This window comes from Micropterus salmoides, unplaced genomic scaffold (assembly GCF_014851395.1).
Source record: "Micropterus salmoides isolate LMB-PRFRI ecotype aquatic unplaced genomic scaffold, ASM1485139v1 Ms_hic_scaffold_9, whole genome shotgun sequence".
Classification (NCBI taxonomy): Eukaryota; Metazoa; Chordata; class Actinopteri; order Centrarchiformes; family Centrarchidae; genus Micropterus; species Micropterus salmoides.
The window spans coordinates 7,854,231-7,877,515 of NW_024044681.1; the positions used below are offsets into that span (position 1 = coordinate 7,854,231).

At 40.5% G+C, this 23,285-nt stretch overlaps 1 protein-coding gene and 1 non-coding gene across 2 annotated transcripts; one reads left to right on the top strand and one right to left on the bottom strand.

Annotated features, from left to right (window-relative positions):
• Positions 1–1,345: 1,345 nt before the first annotated feature.
• On the bottom strand, positions 1,346–1,418 carry trnav-aac. The gene has a single exon. It is a non-coding gene; the product is annotated as a tRNA-Val (tRNA).
• Positions 1,419–16,006: 14,588 nt separating this feature from the next.
• LOC119895708 (cornifelin homolog B-like) lies at positions 16,007–23,145 on the top strand. Its single transcript, XM_038708985.1, has 4 exons — positions 16,007–16,161; positions 17,232–17,345; positions 19,343–19,500; positions 22,497–23,145. Exons 2-4 carry the CDS (start codon positions 17,240–17,242, stop codon positions 22,617–22,619), a joined length of 387 nt encoding a protein of 128 aa, XP_038564913.1. The 5' UTR covers positions 16,007–16,161; positions 17,232–17,239; the 3' UTR covers positions 22,620–23,145.
• The last annotated feature ends 140 nt before the right edge of the window (positions 23,146–23,285 follow it).

Consider the following 23,285-nt stretch of genomic DNA (forward strand, 5'->3'; position numbering starts at 1 on the left):
TGTGTGTTTAATTATTCAGGTTTCAGCTGTTTCAATAAAATATCTTGAAAGCATTATGTGATGTGTGTCTTTACTTGGGTAGTAACAGTTATAGAAAATTAAACAATCAAACATCTATATATTCATATGCTGAGCTTTACACCTAATAGAGGCCTTTCATAAGTAAAACTGTGGAAATACAACAAGCTTGTTTTTTAATTATTTTATGAAGCAATTATGGTATAGAAATAAAGTTGATTATTAGTAAGTTTAATGCAACTTTTAGCAATAGCAGCAGGTAAAAGTAGCATTAATGTCTAACCTTTTAATCATAAGGTACAAAACCTCATGATTGATACGTCTTATCATCCTAAAATATCGATTGTTTCCATGATTTCTTCACAGATCTGCAATAAAATTTCCCTTTAGGTGTTGTTGTTTTGGAGTTATGCAGTCACTCCACAGCAAAACATGTTGAGCCACAGATGGATTCAAACCACTTCTTGTTCGAAGGGCTTCTAGCTTAAGAGATTGTCCTCTACACCTCCTGGCTCTGTTTGTTCACTCATTTTTTAAATTCAGTCATGAACCTTTCAGCTAGGGATTAAAACAATTACCGGTTTAACGGTAAACCGTGGTAAAAGTTCAAAGTAATTAAACACACTATAATCTAAAAAGTATTATACAGCAGGTGATTTAAAAAAATTTTTTATTATATATATTCGGAACTTCTCGTGAGAACGTCTGTGGCCATATTTTAATTTTGAGTTCCTTTATCGTAAAGAAAGGACTCCACAATAATGGAAACTACAGGATCCACAACAACAGGGACAACAACCCAGCTGGCTTCTAGCGTTACTTACTCTGACATAGAGTAAAGGGGATTTCGGGTCATATGAGATGTTCATAGTGTGGATGGATTTTCATATTAATCACATCTGAGGCTTTCCTTCAGTTAAGAAGGAAAATAAGTTTCTCCCCGTCGGGGAATCGAACCCCGGTCTTCCGCGTGACAGGCGGAGATACTGTCCACTATACTAACGAGGAAGCTCCGCTGAGAGTAATCTCAAAACGGAATTTGTCAGGAGTCATGAGTCAAGTCAGTTGCAGTTTAGATCACAAGGTGGCGCTGATTTAGTGACCTGCTTGTTGGAGAACGATCAATGTGATGAAGTCCTGTGTGTTTATGAACTCTGCATGTGCAAACTTCATATGTGAGCACAGAACCCGTCACTCAGCTGGTTGAAGAGGTTGGTGTAAAGACCAAAAGACTCAGGAAGCTACGTGTAAATGATATATGGAGTGTATTTTGCTTATTTTAGGTGTTATAAACAATTGTCTTGCATCGGAAGCGAAAAGTAAACAGTGTTTCCGCCCGGTCTCGAACCGGGGACCTTTCGCGTGTTAGGCGAACGTGATAACCACTACACTACGGAAACTTGACAAATGTTCTGTGTTCTCACAGGAAGATGTTGTGTCACGTTAATGTGCAGAGTTCCGACTGTCGTAAAACTAAGTTCAGACCAGGTTTATAATCGTTAACGAAAACTAGGTGTGAAAAAACATTGTTAACTGAAATAAAATGAAAACGTTTACAAAAGAACGACAACTGAAACTATCATAACTAACTGTGATAAATTAAAATGACAGTAAATGTCTTTAGTTGTTCCAATGGTCTGGCTTTTTCAGGAAAATGAGGACCTGGGGGAGGACCTCTTCTCCAGGACGCCTGCACCACCAGTGGCCTCAGAGGGGGACAATATTGTTGGCTTTGGAGCCGTAAACATTTTAATGCACCTAATACACAAATTATCATTGTTTTTTATTTCATCTCCTAGTGATGGAGGAGGATGAGGAGCAGGACATCTAAAATTGACTCTGAACTAAGTAGGTGGATCTGATTTAATAAACAGAAACCTGAATAAAAATGTTCCATTAAACTGTACATGATAACAGTCTATTGTCCCCTGTGCTTTCAGGGCCACCAGCAGCATTCTCAGGGCCACGGCTGCGTCCCCATCAACAGTCCTGTGTCTTACAGACCTGCCGAGCCCGATTACCCCGCTGTGACTTTTGCTCAGTAAGGGCAACTGGACTTGGTTGAAGATACTGGAAGACGTTTCGTCCCTCATCCAAAGGACTTCTTCAGTTCTGACTGACTGGCAGGGAAACTCAGCTATTTAACCTCAGTGGGGTCGTTGGCCCGGGTCATCGATACCGCCGGTTCGTTAGTGTTCCTTGTTGCTGTGACGACAGTCGTTACAGTCGTTAAGACTACCTGTGGCCGAGACTGAACGACCATCGTTGGTATCTTCACCTGAGGCCAATAGGTTACGTTTGTTGAGTTTCCTGGGAAGTGATGAAAGGACAGCATTGTAAGTGGGGGATAAGTGGTGGCGTAGACCCCCTCCCCTGTTCAATGACGGCTTCTCCACCCTGGTGTAGATGCTTCCTTGACACCTCTTTCAAACCATCCATCTTCTCTGTCTAAAATGTGCACCTGGTGGTCCTCAAACGAGTGTCCTCTGTCCTTCAGATGTAAGTAGACTGCAGAGTCTTGACCTGAGGAGTTGGCCCTTCTGTGTTGAGCCATGCGTTTGTGTAGTGGTTGTTTAGTCTCCCCAATATACAGGTCTGTGCATTCCTCACTGCATTGGACCGCATACACTAGATTGCTTTTCTTGTGTTTGGGTGTGCGGTCTTTGGGGTGGACCAGCATCTGTCTTAGTGTGTTCTTGGGTTTAAAAAACACAGGGATGTTATGTTTGTTAAAAATCCTCCTGAGTTTCTCTGATACTCTAGACACGTATGGAATCACAATGTTGTTGCGTTTGACCTTCTTTTCCTCCCCTGTAGTTTTGTTCTTCTTGGATCTTGTGGCTGTTTTCACAAAGGTCCATTTAGGGTCTCCACAGGCTGTAAGTGCCCCCTTCAGGTGGTTCTGTTCCTTCTCTCTGGCTTGGGCGCTTGTTGGTATGTTTTCCGCTCTGTGCTGCAGTGTTCTCAAGGAGGAAACTCAACAAACGTAACCTATTGGCCTCAGGTGAAGATACCAACGATGGTCGTTCAGTCTCGGCCACAGGTAGTCTCAACGACTGTAACGACTGTCGTCACAGCAACAAGGAACACTAACGAACCAGCGGTATCGATGACCCGGGATAACGACCCCACTGAGGTTAAATAGCTGAGTTTCCCTGCCAGTCAGTCAGAACTGAAGAAGTCCTTTGGATGAGGGACGAAACGTCTTCCAGTAGCTTCAACCAAGTCCAGTTGCCCTTCATTTTAACCTTTCGTTGGAAAACTATGACCTGGATGACTGAGAATCTTCATAGACAATTCAGCTGTAACATGCCATAAAAAGGCTGTGTTCAGATAACAAAAACTAATTTAGTTTAAATATCGATTCTGCTGCACCCATAATATTTTTACAAGAACAGGACACCAACCCACATATACTGTAGGCTACATATTTGCTTTTTGATTAACAAAATCAGCATGAACACATTAAATCATAACGACACTTCCATTTAATCACATGGTCACAACACCAAATTGTATTCATTTCGTTAAGTGCAGATAGATATACTCTTATAACCAAATGGATAACAAATGGCAGCTAGCCTAAATCTCAGCAATGACTGGTAGTATCGGGGCCTTAAACCTTCTGTACTGTCTGCATGTGGTGCGACAGCCGGACGCACAGACACGAACAATTCCTGTTTGACTGCAGAGATCCATCTGTCTTTCTGCTTGTGCGTTAGCCGAGAATGCGCCTTCACTTGTCTGCTTTGCTTCATCTGCCTTTTTTTCAGCTGTGGTCTCTCTGTTCTCAGCTGTCTCCCTGCTGTTCTCGACAGGAACCCTCCTGCTCCAGCGGCCCTTCGTGGAAATCTCTGCACGTTTTGGACCCAGATTTCCATCTGACCTGGAGGGAGAGGGTTGATTCGCTGAGCACTCAAAATGGGAGAATTGCCACCCTGTCTTCTTCACCTCCTCCGTCCATCCTCTGCGGACAAGCCGGGCAGCGGTGAGGAAAGAGTCCGTCTGGCTGTGCAGCTTCTCCGGGGGGTCTGAGAGTAGAGGCCTAGACATGGCGGTCGTCGTACCGGGTCAGGAGGCGCTGTCTCTGCCTTACTGTTGCCTTCCACCCCCTTGTTGTCCCGAGCCTCCACCACTGCTGGTTTAAGATACTAAAGCACCTGTAAGTTTAATTTTTAAAGCATTAGCATGAAATTAGAGGATATCATATAAATGGCTCCCAGTTTATTTTTTCATGCTTTCCTTCTAATATTTCCTTTTTTTCATGGATAGAAATTTAACCCTTAAAAAACAATTTAATTTTTATTATGTATTATTATAGAGACACAAAGCACTCTTAGAAGCACTCACACCTCATAGACAACCTGTGCAACGTGCAAGGTGTTACTCAGAAATTGTAATATATTGCTAGTTACTTATTACTCCTTAAAATAGTAATAATATTAATTTACTTATTACTGGGTGATAAAAGTAACTAGTTACGTTACTATATTACATTCTAGTGTTTCCCACAGAATGAGAGAGAGGGAGAGAGCAAGCAGAGGTGCTGCATAAATACATGCTGCACGAATATATAATATAAATCGATATATGGGAAACACTGCTTTCACTAACACCCCCAAACAAAGCAGTCTCTCCTGACTTTTTAGCTACATCAGCAAGGAGTAGCCTATGTTTTTTTTTTTTTTTACAAAGAAAACTGTTTCTGCTGATACCTGTTCAGAAAAATACCCAAGAAATCTGCACTCTGATGGTAACTTGTTTTAACAAGCGAGATAAAAGGTAACGCCCTGGTAGTGACAAATAGCTTTGGTTTAATATTTGATGTGATTACATTACTGTTTAAGTTGAGCATTACAAGAAATATTTTATTGCTTCTGAGTAAAGGGAATACTGCTGGTAAAAAACACATTATACCACATGTTATTGCACTTTTGTGTATATAGCAGTATATTTAAATTAAATGTGCGCAGTAACAATGAAATGCCTAATTTTTATACAAATAAACAGTTTGATTGTAGCCTATTTCCCATCTTTGCGGAGCAAGACTTTTGTGTGAAAGGAATGAAAGGCCCATACAGACACCTGTTCCAAATACAGGCAGGGTGAGTTCAGTGATTTCAGCAAGTAAAAGTTCAGGCTATTGATTTAAATTTTACACAAATACAGTATCAATATCCAGCGGCTACTGAATTATCCCCAGCAATAATCTTGATCAAAAGAATTAAATATTACCACTGTCAGCTTCTAGTGAATGTATTTGGTACACAAACAGTTAACATCTCTTGTTCTCTACTGTGAGTCCAACGCATTTTTAATGTTTGAAAGATTATGTCCTTCTCTGCCTTACAGTGGTTTGGTCCGCTGTCTATCTTTTTAGACCGTCAGCAACTATATTTTTTTTTAATTCTCCCACTGGGAGATATTTTCTATAAACAGTGACATGAAATATCAGCCCTTGAGTCTGTGGGTTAGTGGCAGCAGTGTCCACCAGGGGGAGGCAGAGATCCTATAAAAGACCATGATAAGTGAGACCAATACAAGCAATGCAAACGTCAAAGGAGCAGTTTCTTGAAAGATCTCTGTGTTTAGTCATGTTTCAATGTGCGAAGGAACCAGCAAAGCTAAACTAACCTGTGGCTGCTGAAGCTGTTGTTGCAGAAGTGTGGAGAGACACTGACAGCAGCCACAGAGTCCAGGCTGAGGCCGTGCAGGATGTGCCAGCTGGAGGATGGATACCAGAGGCCCCTGGCTGCAGACGTGATAGCGGGAAGATATAAAAAAGGTACATAATAAGAGGATGATGATGAAGAAGAAGACACAGTAGTATGGCGACAGTCCCACATGAATGAATGCACATTTGTTGATCAGTCGAGATCCCAAAGATATCCGCCTGAAATTTTGCAAAATGTGTATATAATGATGCACAAGACATCAGAATATTTACATTTGATGTAACGGTGCAGCAATAACAAAACACAGAGGCACGGAGTTTAAATATTTCAGTGTAAACGTCATAAATGCTTCAATGAAGAGATGATACAAGATAATACAGAATATATATTCTATTTTCAGACAGTGGACAAAAATATTTATTCAACCTTTAAGCTGCTTAAAGGTTCAGTGTGTAAATTCTAGTGGCATCTAGTGGGGAGGTGCATTCAAGTGCTCCTCGGATGGTCCCATTTCCCAAGTTGTGAAGTCGTTCTTCCAACTTCAGTGTGTGTTCATGCGTGCTCAGAATCAACATGGACGCTACTACAAAGATGTGTTGGATTAACATTATCAGAGCGTTTTAAAATTAAAAATTAATGTTTATATGCAATACGTGATTTGGGACTAATCACGAGTTTCTTACCATCAACCATGTTGTCTGCCATGTGTCTATGTCAATGACGTCAACAACTCAGCAACTCCTGTACCAACAATTTCTTCAACTTAACTTCAGATTCATCAGAGACCATATTTATAACGATTTTACACTGATGTGGAAGAATGTGGTATTTTGCTTTTAGAAAAGTCAAAGAAAAGAAAATACGTACTTTAAAATCAATGTATTCATTCTAATGCCAAAATTTCATATATGTAAATTCAGCAGAAAAAATTCTTTGCACCTTTTCTCCTTGAGGTTGTACATTATATAAATTTAATTTCTAAATCCAACAACAAAAAGGCTGTAAAACTCTTTTAATATCATTTGTACAGCATGTACACTTTAGTTAGGAAAAGAATTCTGATTATTTCGACACCACATGCATGCACCATCAGTCATCGCTCGCCCTTCCTTTCCAAATGAGAAAACGAGGAAAAAAACTACTACTACGAATACTAACGTTACTTGTTCTCTTTCTACGTATTCAACGTAGTGACGAAACACGCTCTGTAGAGCAGTTTGTCCATTTGGGCTACTGTAGAAACAGTACGCGCGGTGTATGTATATAGAAATGTCTCATTCGAAGGTAAAAACATAACAGTTCATTATGTAAGATCTTTATACACCACTGAAAACATAGTTATGGATATTACATTGCATTTCTATCAATAGATCCTTCTAAATATTACACACTGAACCTTTAAAGAGAAAAACTAACAAGTTTAGCTTTTAGCCAAGCACAAACCATTATAACTCAACTTAATATAGGTAATAATGGCTACAGAAGCCAAGGGCTCACACAGCATCAGAGAGTCTTCATCTTTGTCTTATCTAGACAGATACATGCATACATCATACAAACATTTATCAAAGCCATGTATTAATAATGCAAACCGCTCCAGTTCCTGTATATTTACATCTAGCACGCATAAATAGACACAAGAAATAGTCACGTAGCTGTACCAGACTTCAGTGTGAGATCCTCTCAGGACCGACTGCTTCACCACTGCTCTCTCTATCTGACCCCCTCGCTCTTTGCTCTCTCTCTCTCTCTGTCTCTCTCTAGTTAGCCCACATTTAACATTTAACTGAGCCTTACTGGTACAAAGTACAGTTGAGAAAATATAGCCTACATTTATGTAGAAAAGGGCAACGACATTTAATAAAAAAGGGAAAATGTATTCCACACAACTCTGCATTTGTAAAAGTAAGATGGTACAAGTTGGTTGTTACTTTATGGTTAACGTAAATACATATTAATGAGGGACAAAATAAAATGAACACCATGAAATATGGAGTCATGGAGTGTACCTTTATTGCCTCATCCTGCCCTGTCCAAACTAATACAATTTAAATTAAAACACCAACATAATAGAAGCAAATCTGAAATGAAACAATCCCAACTCAAGGCCAACCCTTTTCCTTGAGATATAAAGGTCAATTTATACTTCTGCGTCAAATCTACTCCATACGTTTAGCCGCGTACCCTACGCTGTAGCCTCCCCGAAAATGTAACTGCACGTTGCGGCGACACAGACCGCAAAAACTGCCTCCACCGGTTCAACGGTCGTACATATCGTCTAGTTTCTGCGTTTTAGTAATTTCACTAAAAGTAACTGCTATTCAACATCGATCAGCTCCGACTCCAAAATAATCCGCTCAGATTGAGTCGCCACTGTTTGAAGTAGCCTACACCAACAAAGAAGAAGAAGAAACTCAACACAGTGGCGTTGTAACTGCAGAGCGACACAGACGCCAATGCACAAGTATAATCGCTCGCAACAGCTGGTAGCCCACGCTGTCGACGCAGAAGTATAAATTGGCCTTACCTGTTCACATGTGAGTAGTAGCTGTGATGCTTTCATCCACAGCACTTTTAAAACTTCCCAGACAGCCTCAGAACGTCTTTTCCAGATGCAGCAGTGATAAACCCATTCAGAAAAACTATAGCCACCAAACGGTGTAGCATTTAGCAACTAAAGAGCCAGATATTTTTTCTTATGAGTTGGTGGAAACAAAGCTACAAGGACGGCAATGTTTCTACCTTTCTACTCTATGCAAGCTGTTTGCTAACATTAAGTTAATGAGATGTGTACAGTATGTCACACTGCCCCTAAATGGCCAAAAAATAAAATGCAGTTTTAAGCCAACATAATGAAAACATAAATAAACCGTGCCTCGTGCTTCAAATAGCTTTTATTATGTCTCTTTAAAAACATAATTTACTTGTTGCAGAGCAATAGGGTTTGAGCAGAGTTTTAAGGAGACAGAGTTGTAGTAGCTGCTTCATGCATCATTTTGTTAAAATTAATCTTAGAATCTTCCTGTTTTTTCACTCACGCACTCATTTGGCTTCTTGCTGAACTCAGACACCTCTGAGAAATACTTTTTGGGATTCAGTACAAAGGTTCTGATGTTATGTTGACTGTTGATAGACTCTAACCTCAGTCTAAAGGGCTGCTGCTCAGCTGTCTGTTTGCTCTGATCAGACATTTCCTGCCCGGGTCTTCACCTCTTGAGTTCAGCAGGTTGATCTGCTGTGCACAAAGCAGGAGCATCAACACCGGGGCTTTAATTTAGATCTGTGTTTCTGTGACGTCATTTTGAATAACCAGGCCATGCAACGTGTTCAAGAAGTCGTGGCCTGTATGTGTGGTTCAATATGTACTTTGGATGTCATGCAAGTTATTTGCAAATTATCTGCCTGTTGCAACAGGACAGAGCCGTAGTGACCTATGTAATATTTTAACATTTTCTATCCACTGCATTGAATTCTGTTAGCATGTTTGCTGCAAGTATGAAGATACAAGTCAAGAGCGTGAGGCTGTTATTGTCTCGACTATTTCAACTATTTAAGAAATTCCTTGAAATGAGCAAATCTAAAAATACGTGAGCCCAAAATAAAATAATTTATTTCCTCTCCATTGTTTATTTAATGATTATTAAATTTAAATAAAAGTTGACCTCCTTTACATTGAATTGATGATTTAAGTTTATTTTGAATCAATCCCACATTCACCATCCTGCTGCTTGAAATACTCACTAGAAGACAAAAGTGTATTAGTCTGCAGCTTAAAATAGTCACCAACAAATACACTGTTTACTCCTGTTTAAGGAGCAGCTGTTGGTAAATTTATGAATAAATGGGTCCCACAAAGAAGTCAGAGAGCATTGAGAGACATATTGGTTTTGTTTTATTTTTGGTATTTATTGACAATAAGAAATATTTAGAATAAACCTGCCCTGAAGGTTTAAATGTGGGGGAAATGATACAAAAGTGACATCCAGATCACATTAAGATATAACATGCAGTGTAACCTCATTCAGAGGTCAGAATCAGAATCCGCTTTATTACCAGGTATGTGTACACATACGAGGAATTGGAATCAGACACAAACTACAGAATAGACAACACTAATATACACACTATGAACAAAGGTATGCTCTACATTCCCTACATGTTTCCATGATGTTGACTTTTGACAGCTACTTGCACAGTCCTGTGAAAGGCTGTGTAATGCTTTGGGAAAATAAGTCTAAGTCTTTCTAATAAGTCTCTCTCCATTCATGCTTTTATAGACATGAGTTAATTAGAGCTTCTGTTAAGGATGAGCTTTCAGAGCATAGAGACGAGTCTGTCAACACCCGGTCAAAGCGAGGGCTTAGCATGTACCAGAGGAAAGTTATGAGAACGGTAGAAAATGTTTAATGTCACTGCTCAACATGCTGGGATATCTGTTAAAAAGAAAAGGGTTTGGGAAAGAACAGATTTTATTTACTGACTACAAACCTAATCAAATTAAAAGTAGGGAAATAAAGTATTCTGTACTGTAAAATAACCCAGAAGTAATTTGTCCTGAAGCCAACGATGAGCAGAGATTACAGTAAGTAGAGATCATCTAGTGACGAGGACAGGTCTGAATATCGTGACTGAAACTGTGATAGTGAATCTGCTATTGCAAGCTTCAGTGTTCCACCTGAACCTGAGATTCAGGTATTTCCAGGTAATGCTCAAGTCAGCAACTGTGAATGTGTCATTTGTGATGAGGTAAAGCTGGTAATCTCTGTGGCATTTAGCTATCTTTGTTTGTCTTTGCAGAACAGGAACACAGGGTAGGGCAGAACAGTTTCATTGTACACTTTCTTTGTACTCAGTATTGAGGCAACAATCGTAACAGGCTTTAGATCACAGCTGGTAAGGAAAGAAGTTGCAATCACTTATTTCCGAGACAAAAATATCATGAAAGCATAAAACAATGTGTAATGTAAAAACCAACATATTTAAAACACTAGCATGTAAGCATGTAGGGAAATTAGCAACATCAAACCACCCACTAGATAATATTATATATTATAATAATATATTTCACAATTTTTTAACAGGTCTTCATGCTTCTTAGTCTTTTGTGAAAGGGAAGCAAATGAAAATGGTTGTTAGTCGAGTGAGCGAGGTCCTTTTAGATTGGATGTCCAATCCAATAATTGATGGAGTACACCAAACTACACAGTTACTGCGTAGGTGGGGATGCTCACCACCGCTGCTCTATGAAATTCCACCATACCATCTCTGGATATACTGCATTTTTACAGTTGTCGTAAAGAGAAGCGCCTCAGGTGTGTTTTTTTCCCCGATCATTCAAGGCAGAGCAGACTGTCACTCCCAGGAATGTATCTTTATTTTACCAGGAAGTCTCACTGAGATCGAAAATCTCTTTTACAAGAGAGACCTAGCCAAGGTAGCAGCCATTCATAAACACAACTTTAATTAAAATGCTGCATATACAACATGTCAAAATATAAAAAAATACTTCTATTCAAACACAATGGCCTCCCAAGAAAAATAACCTTTGTAATGTCTCCTTCATCACATTCTTTATGACACTCTTAAATATATCAATTGAGATACACGTTTCTAGTTTAAGATCTTTTTGCAAATTATTCCATGCCGAGGGTGCATAGTATGAAAATGCAGTTTTCCCCAGATCTGGCAAAACCTGGGGTACATTAAAAAGCAACCACTTAGAGGAGCGTAGCTGGTAACTTGCAGAATTGAGACAGAGAAGGGTTCAGAGGTAAGCTGGGAGTTTGCCTAGCATAGCTTTATATATACAAAAAATACCAGCGCTGTTGTCTGCGGGTGGTCAGAAAAATTAATAATATGATTTAAATGGGTAAGTTATGTAAAAGTTCACACCACACAGTTGTCATGAAGGGGAAATTAGTTATATAGACAAAAACAGTTTTTTATGAATGTGTTTGTGTTTTGTGATTTCTGCTATAAAGTTGGGCATTTTAACATGGGGATCTATGGGGATTGATTCACTTTTTGGAGCCGGCCTCAAGTGGCCATTCAAGGAACTGCTGCTTTTGGCACGTCCGCAGTGGCTTAATTTTAAATCCCCCTGTGGTTGCTGCTTGGTCCTCTCCAACAAAAAGTCAAAGATCCATTGACACGGCGGACTGTTCAACTCCCATATAACGGAGTTTGTCATACAGCGTGGATGGGATAATAGTCTTGAAAGCTGTTATCGACAAACCGAACCCTTCCTTGACTGCAGGCACAATGAAACAGCGCTATCAACAGAACGGTTTGCTCTGTATGCAAACTGATAAGACCATAGAACAACACCGGAGAGATGGTAACATGCCAGGCATTCAAGGATTGTCATGATAACAGATGTCAAAGCAACAGGTCTATAGTCTCGTAGGTTTCTAATGCACAGGTATATGTAGGTATAGGTATATGGCATCACAGCGGACTTACGTAAAACATGGTGGTACACTCTGTTGTGCAAGAGGCCAGTGCTTGCAAGCTTGGGTTTGCTGTCAAACTTGCAATAACGTTGTTCAGCTCATCAGGCAAGTTAGGTTCAGAATCTGGGGTAACATGATTACTTTTGTGAGTAGTTATTGATTGAATACCCTGCCATAGCCCCCTGCTGTCTTTAAATTTTGTTTCATTCAAATTCATTCTTGTCACCTGAAGGGCATGCGAACAATGTTTATTTTTAGGAAACGTCTGACGAGCTTGCTGTTATTCCCCTCCCTATGTTACCCATAACCTACCTACATAACACAGCTACCTTCTGCACGCGGCCACACAGAGGACGACAAACACTTCCTGCTGAAGACTGATTGCCGTCCGTGGGAGCGCTTGCATATGTTAAAGCTGTATCACCCTGTCTCTTTCCGACTACAGTTGCATCTGAATCAAACAGACATAACATGCAAATAAACATCACTTTATGTCTGCGGTGATAGCAAAGGTATGTCTTTGTGAAACCGTTTCTTTTAATGGAATAATCACAATTGTGTTTGCAGTTTATAGCATAATCTGGCCCGATATTTACGTGATTATAGACAATAATAGAAGCCTGTTGTTGCCGAAGGAATATGTCTTTGGTAGGCGTATGTCTAATATTTTATTTATTATATTTGGAAAACAGACTATAGCCTAATAACATGATGTACTGCTGAGTTATATATAAAATAAAAACATCCTTATGACTTATGGCATTATTTCACTTGCTGTGTTCCAACCAATCCAGTAATTTTTACCTGTTAAAATACATTAAATGTCCAATACAACCCATAACATGCAGTATTTCACTTGCCAGAAAGTGATTGCAGCCTCTGATAATTGACTGAAAGGTAGTTTCTGCCCTGAAAATTTTATTTTGGTGCGCTCTGTTTGTTTACATTTGTTAACTTTGTGATACCCGGAGCCCTTTCGCCAGAGAAGAGCTCATAAACATCAGGGGATTTAATTCTGACTTTTCTAATGTCAACAGTGGAATTATTGGACATTCTGGTCAAGGCTTCACTTTCTGCTGTTCATGCCGGAGGAGTGGGGGAAGGTCCGGTACGCTGGTGCGATTACGCCAAAGAGGACACCGCACGCCGCTACCGGGAATATTTCTCTCCAATGTGCGCTCACTGTGCAATAAACTGGATGGACTTCGGCTACTGGTGGGGAAAAACAGACTTTTATTCATCTTCTGTTCTGTGCTTCACGGAGACGTGGCTGTGTGAAGCAATACCGGACTCCACGCTGCAGCTGGCTGGCTTCCAGGTCTACAGAGCGGACCGCGACACGGAACTCTCTGGGAAAACAAAAGGCGGAGGTGTCTGTTTATACATTAACAGCTGCTGGTGTAATGATGTGACAGTGATTCAGCAGCACTGTTCTCATGACCTGGAATATTTACTGATACACTGTAAACCAGGGGTTTTCAAAGTGTGAGGCGGGCCTCCCTATAAGGGGCCTCCAAAGAGTTTCAGGGGAGGCTGAGGCAGTTTCAGGAGCTGAATGGAAATGATGCTCCAGAGGCGTGCGAGCTCTGACATGTATAGCAATAGTAAGTTGCTTTGGATAAAAGCGTCAGATAAATGTAAATGGATAGAGCGGACATTCCCAGACTCCTTAGTTATTGTTCTTGGTGACTTGGTGGCTCAGACAGCTGAGGTAAGAAAAGGAAGAGGCGTTTAGGAGTGGAGACCGGGCCAGGTTTAAGGAGTCAAAGTACAGTTTTAGCAAGGCGGTGTGAGATGCTAAACAGCTGTACGCCGAGAGACTACAACACCAGTTCTCAAGAAATGACTCTGCTTCTGTCTGGAGAGGCTTCAGACTGATCACCAGCTACAAACCTAAAGCCCCCCACTCCATGAACGACTCACGCCTTGCCAACGAGTTGAACCAGTTTTACTGTCCCTTTGAAAGACAATGGGACAGACCTGACACCATCCCCCGTCACACCACTGATCGGCCACAGCAAAGCAGTGGGGCCGGACTCTGTCTCCACATCCACCCTGAAGCAGGCATGCAGGAAAGACTGCAGCTGACCCCTCCCATCCTGGACACAAACTGTCCCCTCTGGCAGGAGGCTGCGGTCCATCAGGACTGAAACCTCTCGCCAAAAGTTTCTTTCCGATGGCAGTGGGCTTCCTCAACAAGGCCCGGGTCCCCACTGTCACTGACTCTCATGCTCCCCTCCCCAAACACACACACTCATACACACTCCTGACGCCACACTGTACAACAACAACTGTGCGTAATGCTGATGTTGTGAACTTCGCCAAGGCAAATTCCTTCCTATGTGAAAATGTACCTGGCAATAAACCTGATTTTGATTCCATTCTGATTTCATTAATGAGACTTTGGTTTGAGAGTCTGGGGGACGTGTTGACTTACAGCAGTTAATAAGCTGTCGTTAATTGCATTGCACATCACATGGTTGTGCTCTGTAAGTGAAAAACAGGTTACAGTTACAGAATTCCTTATTGCTCTGCAGTTTTATAAGCAGCCTGGATTGAACGCAGCAGGTGATACAACATTCATCATAACCATGAGAGACTTGAGACTTGACCTCTAGCTCAACGAGGTAACTAAGCACCAACAAATACATTTGTATCTGTCTAAATTTTGTTTAACTCCTATGCTCTTTATCATTGTCATCTTTGTGTTGCTTTGTTCAGCTGACCACAGACAGTATCTTCTGTCCATCGCATGTTTTCTGGGCCTTGCTCTCCTACATCCACAGCCTCTACTGTGGTTTGTTGCTTGCAGGTGATGTTGCGCCTCATTAAAAGGTTTCTTAACAGTAATTGTTAAAGGATGGGGGGGGGGGTTTAGTCTCTCACAATGCCTACCCAGATTTTGTAGAGGAGGACAAACAAAAGGACAACCTTTTGGTCCCAGAACCACATGTTGCGTCACATCCACATTATTCAAATACTTTGTGAGGCAACAGGATGACTTGTTTGTTCTGCGACCAGATTTTCCAGCCAACTCCCGTCCATTTTCACTTCCTGTACACAGTAAAAGAGAAATGTAGCTGATCTGTATTTCGTAGGCCTTGGTTACAGATTTAAGTTTTCTTTTACTTTTAAAAGTGATTAATTAAAGTTCACCAAGAAGTTCTGAGTTTAAGAACCTACCAGAATAATAACAGCATTGGTTGTAAGACCTTTTGTGGCCTTACAAATAATGACAACGTATAAACTTAATCAACTGAACTGGCCATGTAGAAAACAAGTTGTATGAGTTGTTTTAAAAGACGTCATTTTGGAAGGCGCAGAAAAATCTTCATCGTCAACTTGCAAACACAAGAAAAGGAATGTCAAACTCAGACCATCAGCTGTAACACTGCTGTTATGTAAAACCTACGACTTTATTTTCTTTTATATAACTAGGACAGTTCATCAGTCTCCTTAGCCACATTCTCCAGCTCCTTCTGGTGGATCCTGAGGTGTTTTCAGTCCTGTTGGGAAATTTAATCCTTCCAGAGTGTTCTCAGTTTGTGCCATTTCAACCACTTGTTTCTCTGCCCAAAGATTGTGAGAGTTAGAAGTGAGATGTTCATCAACTACATAGGAAGAGCGGATGGGTCACTTAGAAGCAGTGAAGCGCCATTTATGTGTGATCTGCATCTGGATATCCTGAGTGTCAGTTGTAAATGCAAGCACATTGTGACTGGAACACGATTAGATCGGCAAGACAAAAACAATTTAATCCAATCTTCACTCATTTGCCTATGACGGAGGACATGAGTTTGGCCATTGATCAAATGATGGCTCCACCCTCATTTTGTCTGCTGGTTAGCAAAAAATATAGTGATCTAAAGGCAGACAGACTGGTTTGTCCGGTTTGATCTCTCAGGTGTTCTGCTGTCTGCAGGTATTTCTGAAGTAAGAAATGACAGCCTCTCAGTGCAGAGATCAGCCGTGACAAGACACACAACTCAGAGTTTCCTCATCACAGAGACACACAGGTGAGACATTAACTGTGTTCTTTAGGATCAGACCACAATTACAATACAGAAATAGTGTTCTGAACACATATTTTAACCTGTCCTAGTATTTGCGCCATTGAATTTGTCTCTTGTAATGATTTTATGCTTTTTTTGTGAAGGACTTTTTAAACCTTAAAGTACCTTAATAAATTCTTAGAATTGTATTTACTTATTTGTATCCTCATAGTTCAGTCTAATGTGTGCTGTTTATCTACCGAAGACCTTTCTCAACCTTATAAAAAACATTTCTTAGATACATATTTTTACAACATTTATGTGTTTGTCATTATGAGAATGTATAATTTCCATTTTGAAAGTCAAATACAAAATGATGTATATTCCATTAATTAATTAATGTTTGTCATAGATACATTATTAACTTCTTGGTTAAAGTTAGGGAATCTTAATCCTAAATCCTACGGCCGCTAGAGGTCTTTGTCACTTGATTGTTAACATATGTTACTATTGAACATATGTTCAAACAACTGATTCTGTCACTCTTCCTAGGAAGAAAGTCTTAATCTTATCATGCGATTATAAGATAGAAATTTGTCGTGCTGTAGTTGGGGTACAAAGTAGGAAAGAGTGTGAATCTAAAATCTAAAATATTAATGAGGTGCATATCAAAAGATAATAAAAATAAATAAATAGCTGCATTTATATTTATATAGTTATTTTATCATAAGTGCTTTACACTTGGCCTCATACGCTGTGAATTGTGAAGGTCCTGCTCTAGTCACACCAATTCCCAACATTATGTCCTCAGTTTATGCTAATGCATTTCAAACAAACCGGTCATCAGAGCACCACAAGAGCGGTATCCTCCTCATTTCATAAAGAATGAGCAAGCATCATATCCCCTTCTAAGCCTGCAACATATTACAGAACTTACTGAAGTAGAGTACATATTTTCTAATAGTTTTGATTCATGTTGTAGGAGAGACATTGCCAACCTCAAGGAATTTGTTGTTGGCACTGTCTATGCTTGTAACTTACACACGTGACGTTAAAAGTGTAACCTGAACTCCACATCCTGGTTTCTTCTTTAGAAGCCATCATGTCTTCCACAATGGTCATCAGGCAGCCTCAGCCTGTGATGGATTCCCGGGAGTCTGAAGAGTGGGGATCTGGGATTTGTGACTGCTGTGACGACGTGCCCGAGTGTAAGTGTCTTGTATTGAAACCAGTGCAAACGCTGGATCGTAAACTGATAAATATGTTTTTAAAATCAAGTGTTTTTCAAAATCTGACATCACATATTTATCTAGTTACTTTTTAAGAGCAAATGAGCAAATTTACAAATTTAGTTTACATCTATTGTGGCTGTGACCTCTAGTAGCCGTACAACGGTTGCACATGAGAAAGAGGGGTTACATACTATGGTCACATATCATCACAATCACAATAACGCATGTTAGAGGAGGAGCCACTCAAATATTTCCAGCAGCGGCCCCTCGGCCCCAGACAATTCTCTCAAGTTTTTACTAACAGTTAAATTTGACCTATAGTTTATAATTGACCCGAACAAATAGAAATGCTAAAAATAGGTAAATCTGATAAAAGACTATTGATACTTATATGTCAAAAATACAAATGTAGCCTATCAAAAATAAAAAGAGATTTGGCCCCAAACGAGCCCAATGAACAGCAGTGCTGAATGCATATTGTACACATAGGCCTAGTAGTAGTATAGCAGAACTTGCCCTTCAGTTACTTTAAAAAATAAGCTTTAAATATGATGTTTTTCTATAATTTTAATTACTTAACAGCTTATACAAGTCCAGCTAGTAGAACTACATCAGTTAGGCTAATTGACAGACACTGAATTGGCATCTGATTTAGCATTGGTCATTTTTCATGTAAAAACATTTCACGGTTCCAGCTTTACAAACCTGAAGATTTGCTGCTTTTTATTATTTTAATGTATTGTTATTGATTTTGAGGTTTGGACTGACAAAGCAAGCATGCAAGGTGTCATGCAGGGCTCTCTCACTATTTTCAGAATTTTTTTTACAATCGATTAATGGAGAAAATAATCAGCTGATTAATACTAAAAATAATTATTAATAGCAGTCTGATAAAAAACAGTTCAACCACAACCAACTACATTAATGCATGAGGAATAATAATCTAATGATATGATATATAGTCTAATAGTATAACAGTCACATGGGACATTTTTCTTTTTCAATGCAGTACTTGAGTATTTTTACATCGAGGTAGCGAGGTAGGCCTAATAGCACTTTTATTAAAAGAAAAAAAAGGATCTAAGTAACCTAAGTAACTTTGTTCACCAGGTGGCGAAAAAGCCAAAGCTTCTGGTTGTAAGATGTTGGAGAGTTTTTGTCTGCATCAGTCATCATTTAGCATGAATTTGGCTACAGGATACTCCACAACATCAGCTGCTCTCACTATCTTTGATCACAGGGAAGTGATTTTGTCGAAAGAAACAAAAAAGATTCGGCACCTACAGTTACCGCATCCATCGGTTCTTGCACTTCCAACTTCCACTCACTCCGTGTGCACACATGCATCCATGTTACCTAACAAACGTGCTTGCAGCGGGATCACAGAATTTACCCGGAAACAACACATTTTAATTTCTGATCGTCTTAATACGGCTCTGGCGTTTAGTACAGAGAAAGCTATGAACTCGGCAGAAAAATGATTGTCCATTAATTGTACATAGCGGGACAACTTCGTGGGCGTTATCTCTTAACTTACTTCTCAGCGTGAGAAATACAAGGTGTGCGTGAGACTTGAGAGCCCTGATCACAATACAATAGCCAGAAAGTCCCATCATCGAGGCAGTGGCTTGGGTGGACGGATAGTAATTTTGTGGGCTTTCACCCAGGAGACCGGCTTTTGGTTCCTGTGTGAAACAAGACTGATTTAGGTTTTTTTAATGAAGTTACGTAGGTTGTGTAACTTACTTGTTGCCTATTAGCATTAGCTAAGTTTGCTTGTTAGCTTTGTAGCATTAGCTAGCCAATGTGTGTAGCCAGCTAGCCGACTAATTTGGGAAATGCTCATGTGCTTTGTGTTGGGAGACATGGTTAAAACGACCTATATGGTTGTTTAGGTTGTTATGACCTGTTGCTTTTTTGAGTATCTTTGTTGTTTATCTGTTTCTGGTCTGTGTATTTTCTTCCTGGTTAAGGTTGTTTTGGTTTCTGGTGCTGTCCATGCTTCGCCTGTAAAATTTCCAAGAAATATGGCGAGTGTCTCTGTCTCCCCTTGCTGGAAATCTTTGGTGGCATCATCTCGCCCGTCACCATGTCCATGAGGGTCTCCATGCGGCAGCGCTATGGCATCAAAGTAAGGCCACCATTCTTTGCTGTTGTTATTGTTGTCAGTTGGCAGAACGGTTGGATCCCTTTTTGCCTTAAAGTCTGATTCTGTAATCTTTTGACTTATATTTACTATATGTTTAATTTTATGGAGGACAAGTCAGACAATTGACAAATTTAAAATAAATCATTTATAGTCTAGATGTATTATTTATTTACTACAAAATATTTTTTTATGGCTACAATTAATAGTCAAAAAGATACAAGCTAATGAAATTATGTTTTGTAGAAATATTATAAAACCTTTTAAGAGAAAATGCTATCTTTTTATGACAGTGTGAACATGCCAAGTCACATGGATTCTGATCTTTTTCAGTTCGGATTTGGGCCACTTCCATATGTGGACCAAATCCGATACAGATCGGATCTTTATAAATGCGACCTCAGTCTGCACACTCGCCGCCAGACGGAGCCACGGTGAACGAAACAGCTCCACAAAAGCGTGGCTCTCTTCCTCCTTTACCTTGCTATCGTCTGCACACAAATTCCCTGAAATCCACCGGATCGCAAGCTCTCTTCTGAGTTACGTGCATGGGGCAGTTGCGTTGTCCAGCGCCAGAAACCGTAATGAAAAGAATAGAAAGTTGTGAACACTTGTCATAATTCGGGAGAAACGTGACCCGTGAGAGAACGATGAAAAACGTGAGTCTCCCGTGAGCTAACCAGAGCTTTATAAATGCTTCCAAGATGGCGCTGAGTATAGCTGCCTCGGTGTTCGGTGCGCTTTGTTTTGTTTTTGTGTGTTACTTCAGTTTTCGGCTGTGATTCCCGGTGCTCTTCACCAGGGAGGAGCTCATGAACATCAGGGGAACAACTCCAGCGGATTTAATTCCCACTTTTCTCGCGTCATCAGTGGAATTATTAGACATTTTGGTGAAGGACTCTCTTGCTGTTGTTTGCGCTGTGAAGCGCCGCAGGAGAGGGAAAAGAGCCGGGATCAGCAGCACTAATCTGGAATTTCTTATTAACTGTAAACCGTTTTACTTCAACCGTGAGTTTTCTTCTTTCACTCTGGTCGGTGTCTACATCTCGCCGCACGCCAACGTTCAGGATGCACAGAGCATGCTGTCCAACTATGTGACCGATACTGTGTGTGGAGCAGACAAACCCGGACTCTCTTGTTATTGTTTTCTGTGACTTTAACAGGGGAAATCTCAGCCAAGAACTCCACAAAAGTGTCCAACCAGAGAGGGGAACACTGTGGATCACTGTTACACCACAGTTAGCAGTGCCTATCACGCCGTCACACGCGCTCCACTGGGACACTCTGATCATGTCATGGTCCATCTGATTCCTGCTTACAGACAAACTAAAGCTCTGTAAACCTGTAGTGTATGGACCTCCAGGCGTGTTTGGACTGCACTGACTGGGATGTTTTAAAGAATGCTACCAACAATCTGGATGAATTTACAGAGGCTGTGACGTCCTACATCAGCTTCTGTGAGGACAGCTGCATTCCAACACGTACCAGGGTGAGTTATAACAATGACAAACCCTGGTTCACCGCTAAGCTCAGACAGCTGAGGTCAGAAAAGGAGGAGGCATATAGGAGTGGTGACAGGGCTTTAAAGTACAGGTTTAGCAAGGAGATGCAAGAAGCTAAACGACTGTACTCAGAGAGACTAAAGGACCAGTTCTCTGCAAATGATGCCACTTCTGTCTGGAGGGGATTCAGACAGAAAGCCCCCCACTCCATCAACGACTCTCGCCTGGCAAATGAGCTGAACCAGTTCTACTGCCGCTTTGAGAGTCGATCGGACACCATCCCCCGTGACTCCTCCGCTCAGCTTCAGCCTCAGTCCACCACTTCTTTCTCCCCCCTCCTCAGAGTTGACCAGCTCCACAATGAGTCCGCCTACAGGTGGGAGATCAACGCTCTGAAGACAGTGGAGATGGTCGCAGACTTCAGAAAGAGCCCCACCCTCCCCCATCATCCAGTGCGAATCCCCCGTCACCACTGTGGACTCCTTCCGCTTCCTGGGCACCATTATCTCCCAGGACCTCAAGTGGGAGCTGAACATCACCTCCCTCACTAAGAAGGCCCAGCAGAGGATGGACTTCCTGCGGCAGCTGAAGAAGTTCAGCCTGCCAAAGACAATGATGGTGCACTTCTACACCACCATCACTGAGTCCATCCTCACCTCCTCCATCACCATCTGGTACGCTGCTGACACTGCCAGGGACAGGAGCAGGCTGCAGCGCATTACATTACACAATATTCTCTTCCGTTGCGTTACGTCTGCACGGCACAGACCCAGAATAATGCACATGTATATATCTGCAACGTTGTTCTTCAATTCCATATTTATATATTTCTACATTTATTTATGTCAGCTGTATGTTTGTCTGCGTGTTGCACCTTATCACCACAGCAAATTCCTCGTATGTGTAAAACACTACTTGGCAATAAAGCTTCTTCTGATTCCGATGATTCCGATTCTCTAACCTCTGTGGCTCTGTTTACTTCTGTAGCCAACAGCGTGCTGCGTGTGATGTCGTGTTATTCTTCTGCGCATGCATGTCACTTTCAGGCCGCGGACGGTTCACACTGGAATCTGATATGGGCAACATTTAACCAATAATGTGAACTGTCAAACAAAACAAATCTGGTAAATAAATGGGAATTGAGCATTAAGGCCTGCAGTCTGAATGTAGCATTAGAAATTCAAGCTTGTGGGTGTGTAAAAAAGATTTGTAGCTATAGTTTTACGTACAGAAGATAACACCCATCAGGATGTCATCAGCTGTCAATGATTTCCCAAAAAAAAGATTCATCCTGAAATTAATGTTTTTGTTGACATTACATAATTCAGCCCACTATTTACAGTTTATGTTGTACGAATCCTAAATGGAGGAAGAAAATATGTATACCAAATGCATGAATTAATTATTAAAAGAAAATGTGAGGTCCAGCCTTTCAAGCATTCAGATTGTTGACCTGACGTCACTGTGTTTTGTCTGCAGGACACCATGTGCATGGACTGCGTGTATGCGACCTTCTGTACGGCCTGCAGCTGGTGTCAGATGTCCAGAGAGATGAAGAGAAGAAACATCCCCATCGTTTTAGTCAGCGCCAAAAACACATGAGCTCGCTCATCACCACCACCAGGGCTTTTGACATGTCCCAATAATACACAACCTGATTCAGCTGTTACTAACATGTCATAATTAAAATGTAGACCAAACCTCTTTAAGAAAAACAAGTGAATAAAAAAGTGCTTGTGTCACTGACTGAAAGTGTCTCTAGCCATAACTGTGTGCCTGTATTACACATTTATTAAGGTTAGCAGCTGTTCTTGATGAGTACAATTTCTTTGTTTAATATTTGGTTCTGAATCACACACAAAACATGAGTTTATTATCAGACAACCTGCTGGAATTGTTGTGTAAATCTGTATTATTTTTATTATTGGTAGTATTATTAATATTTGATGGTACAATTATAAATACGATACAACTGTAGTTAAAATAAATCAACTTAAACAATCACTACAAATACAGAATGCAGCAATTGACAGTTTTATTTTTGCTTTTCATGTATATATGCATATTTATCCGCATAACAAGTTGATTTTCATTCATTATTGATTTTCAATAAAACTAATTAAATTAATATGGTATGCTGTTATTTATTTGTAGCCTATATTCATACAGCATGTGTATAGGTATGACCCAAAAAATCCCACTATGAGCAAGGACTTAAGCCGCAGTGGCAAGGAAACACTCCTTTTAACATCAATAGCGAGCAGAACC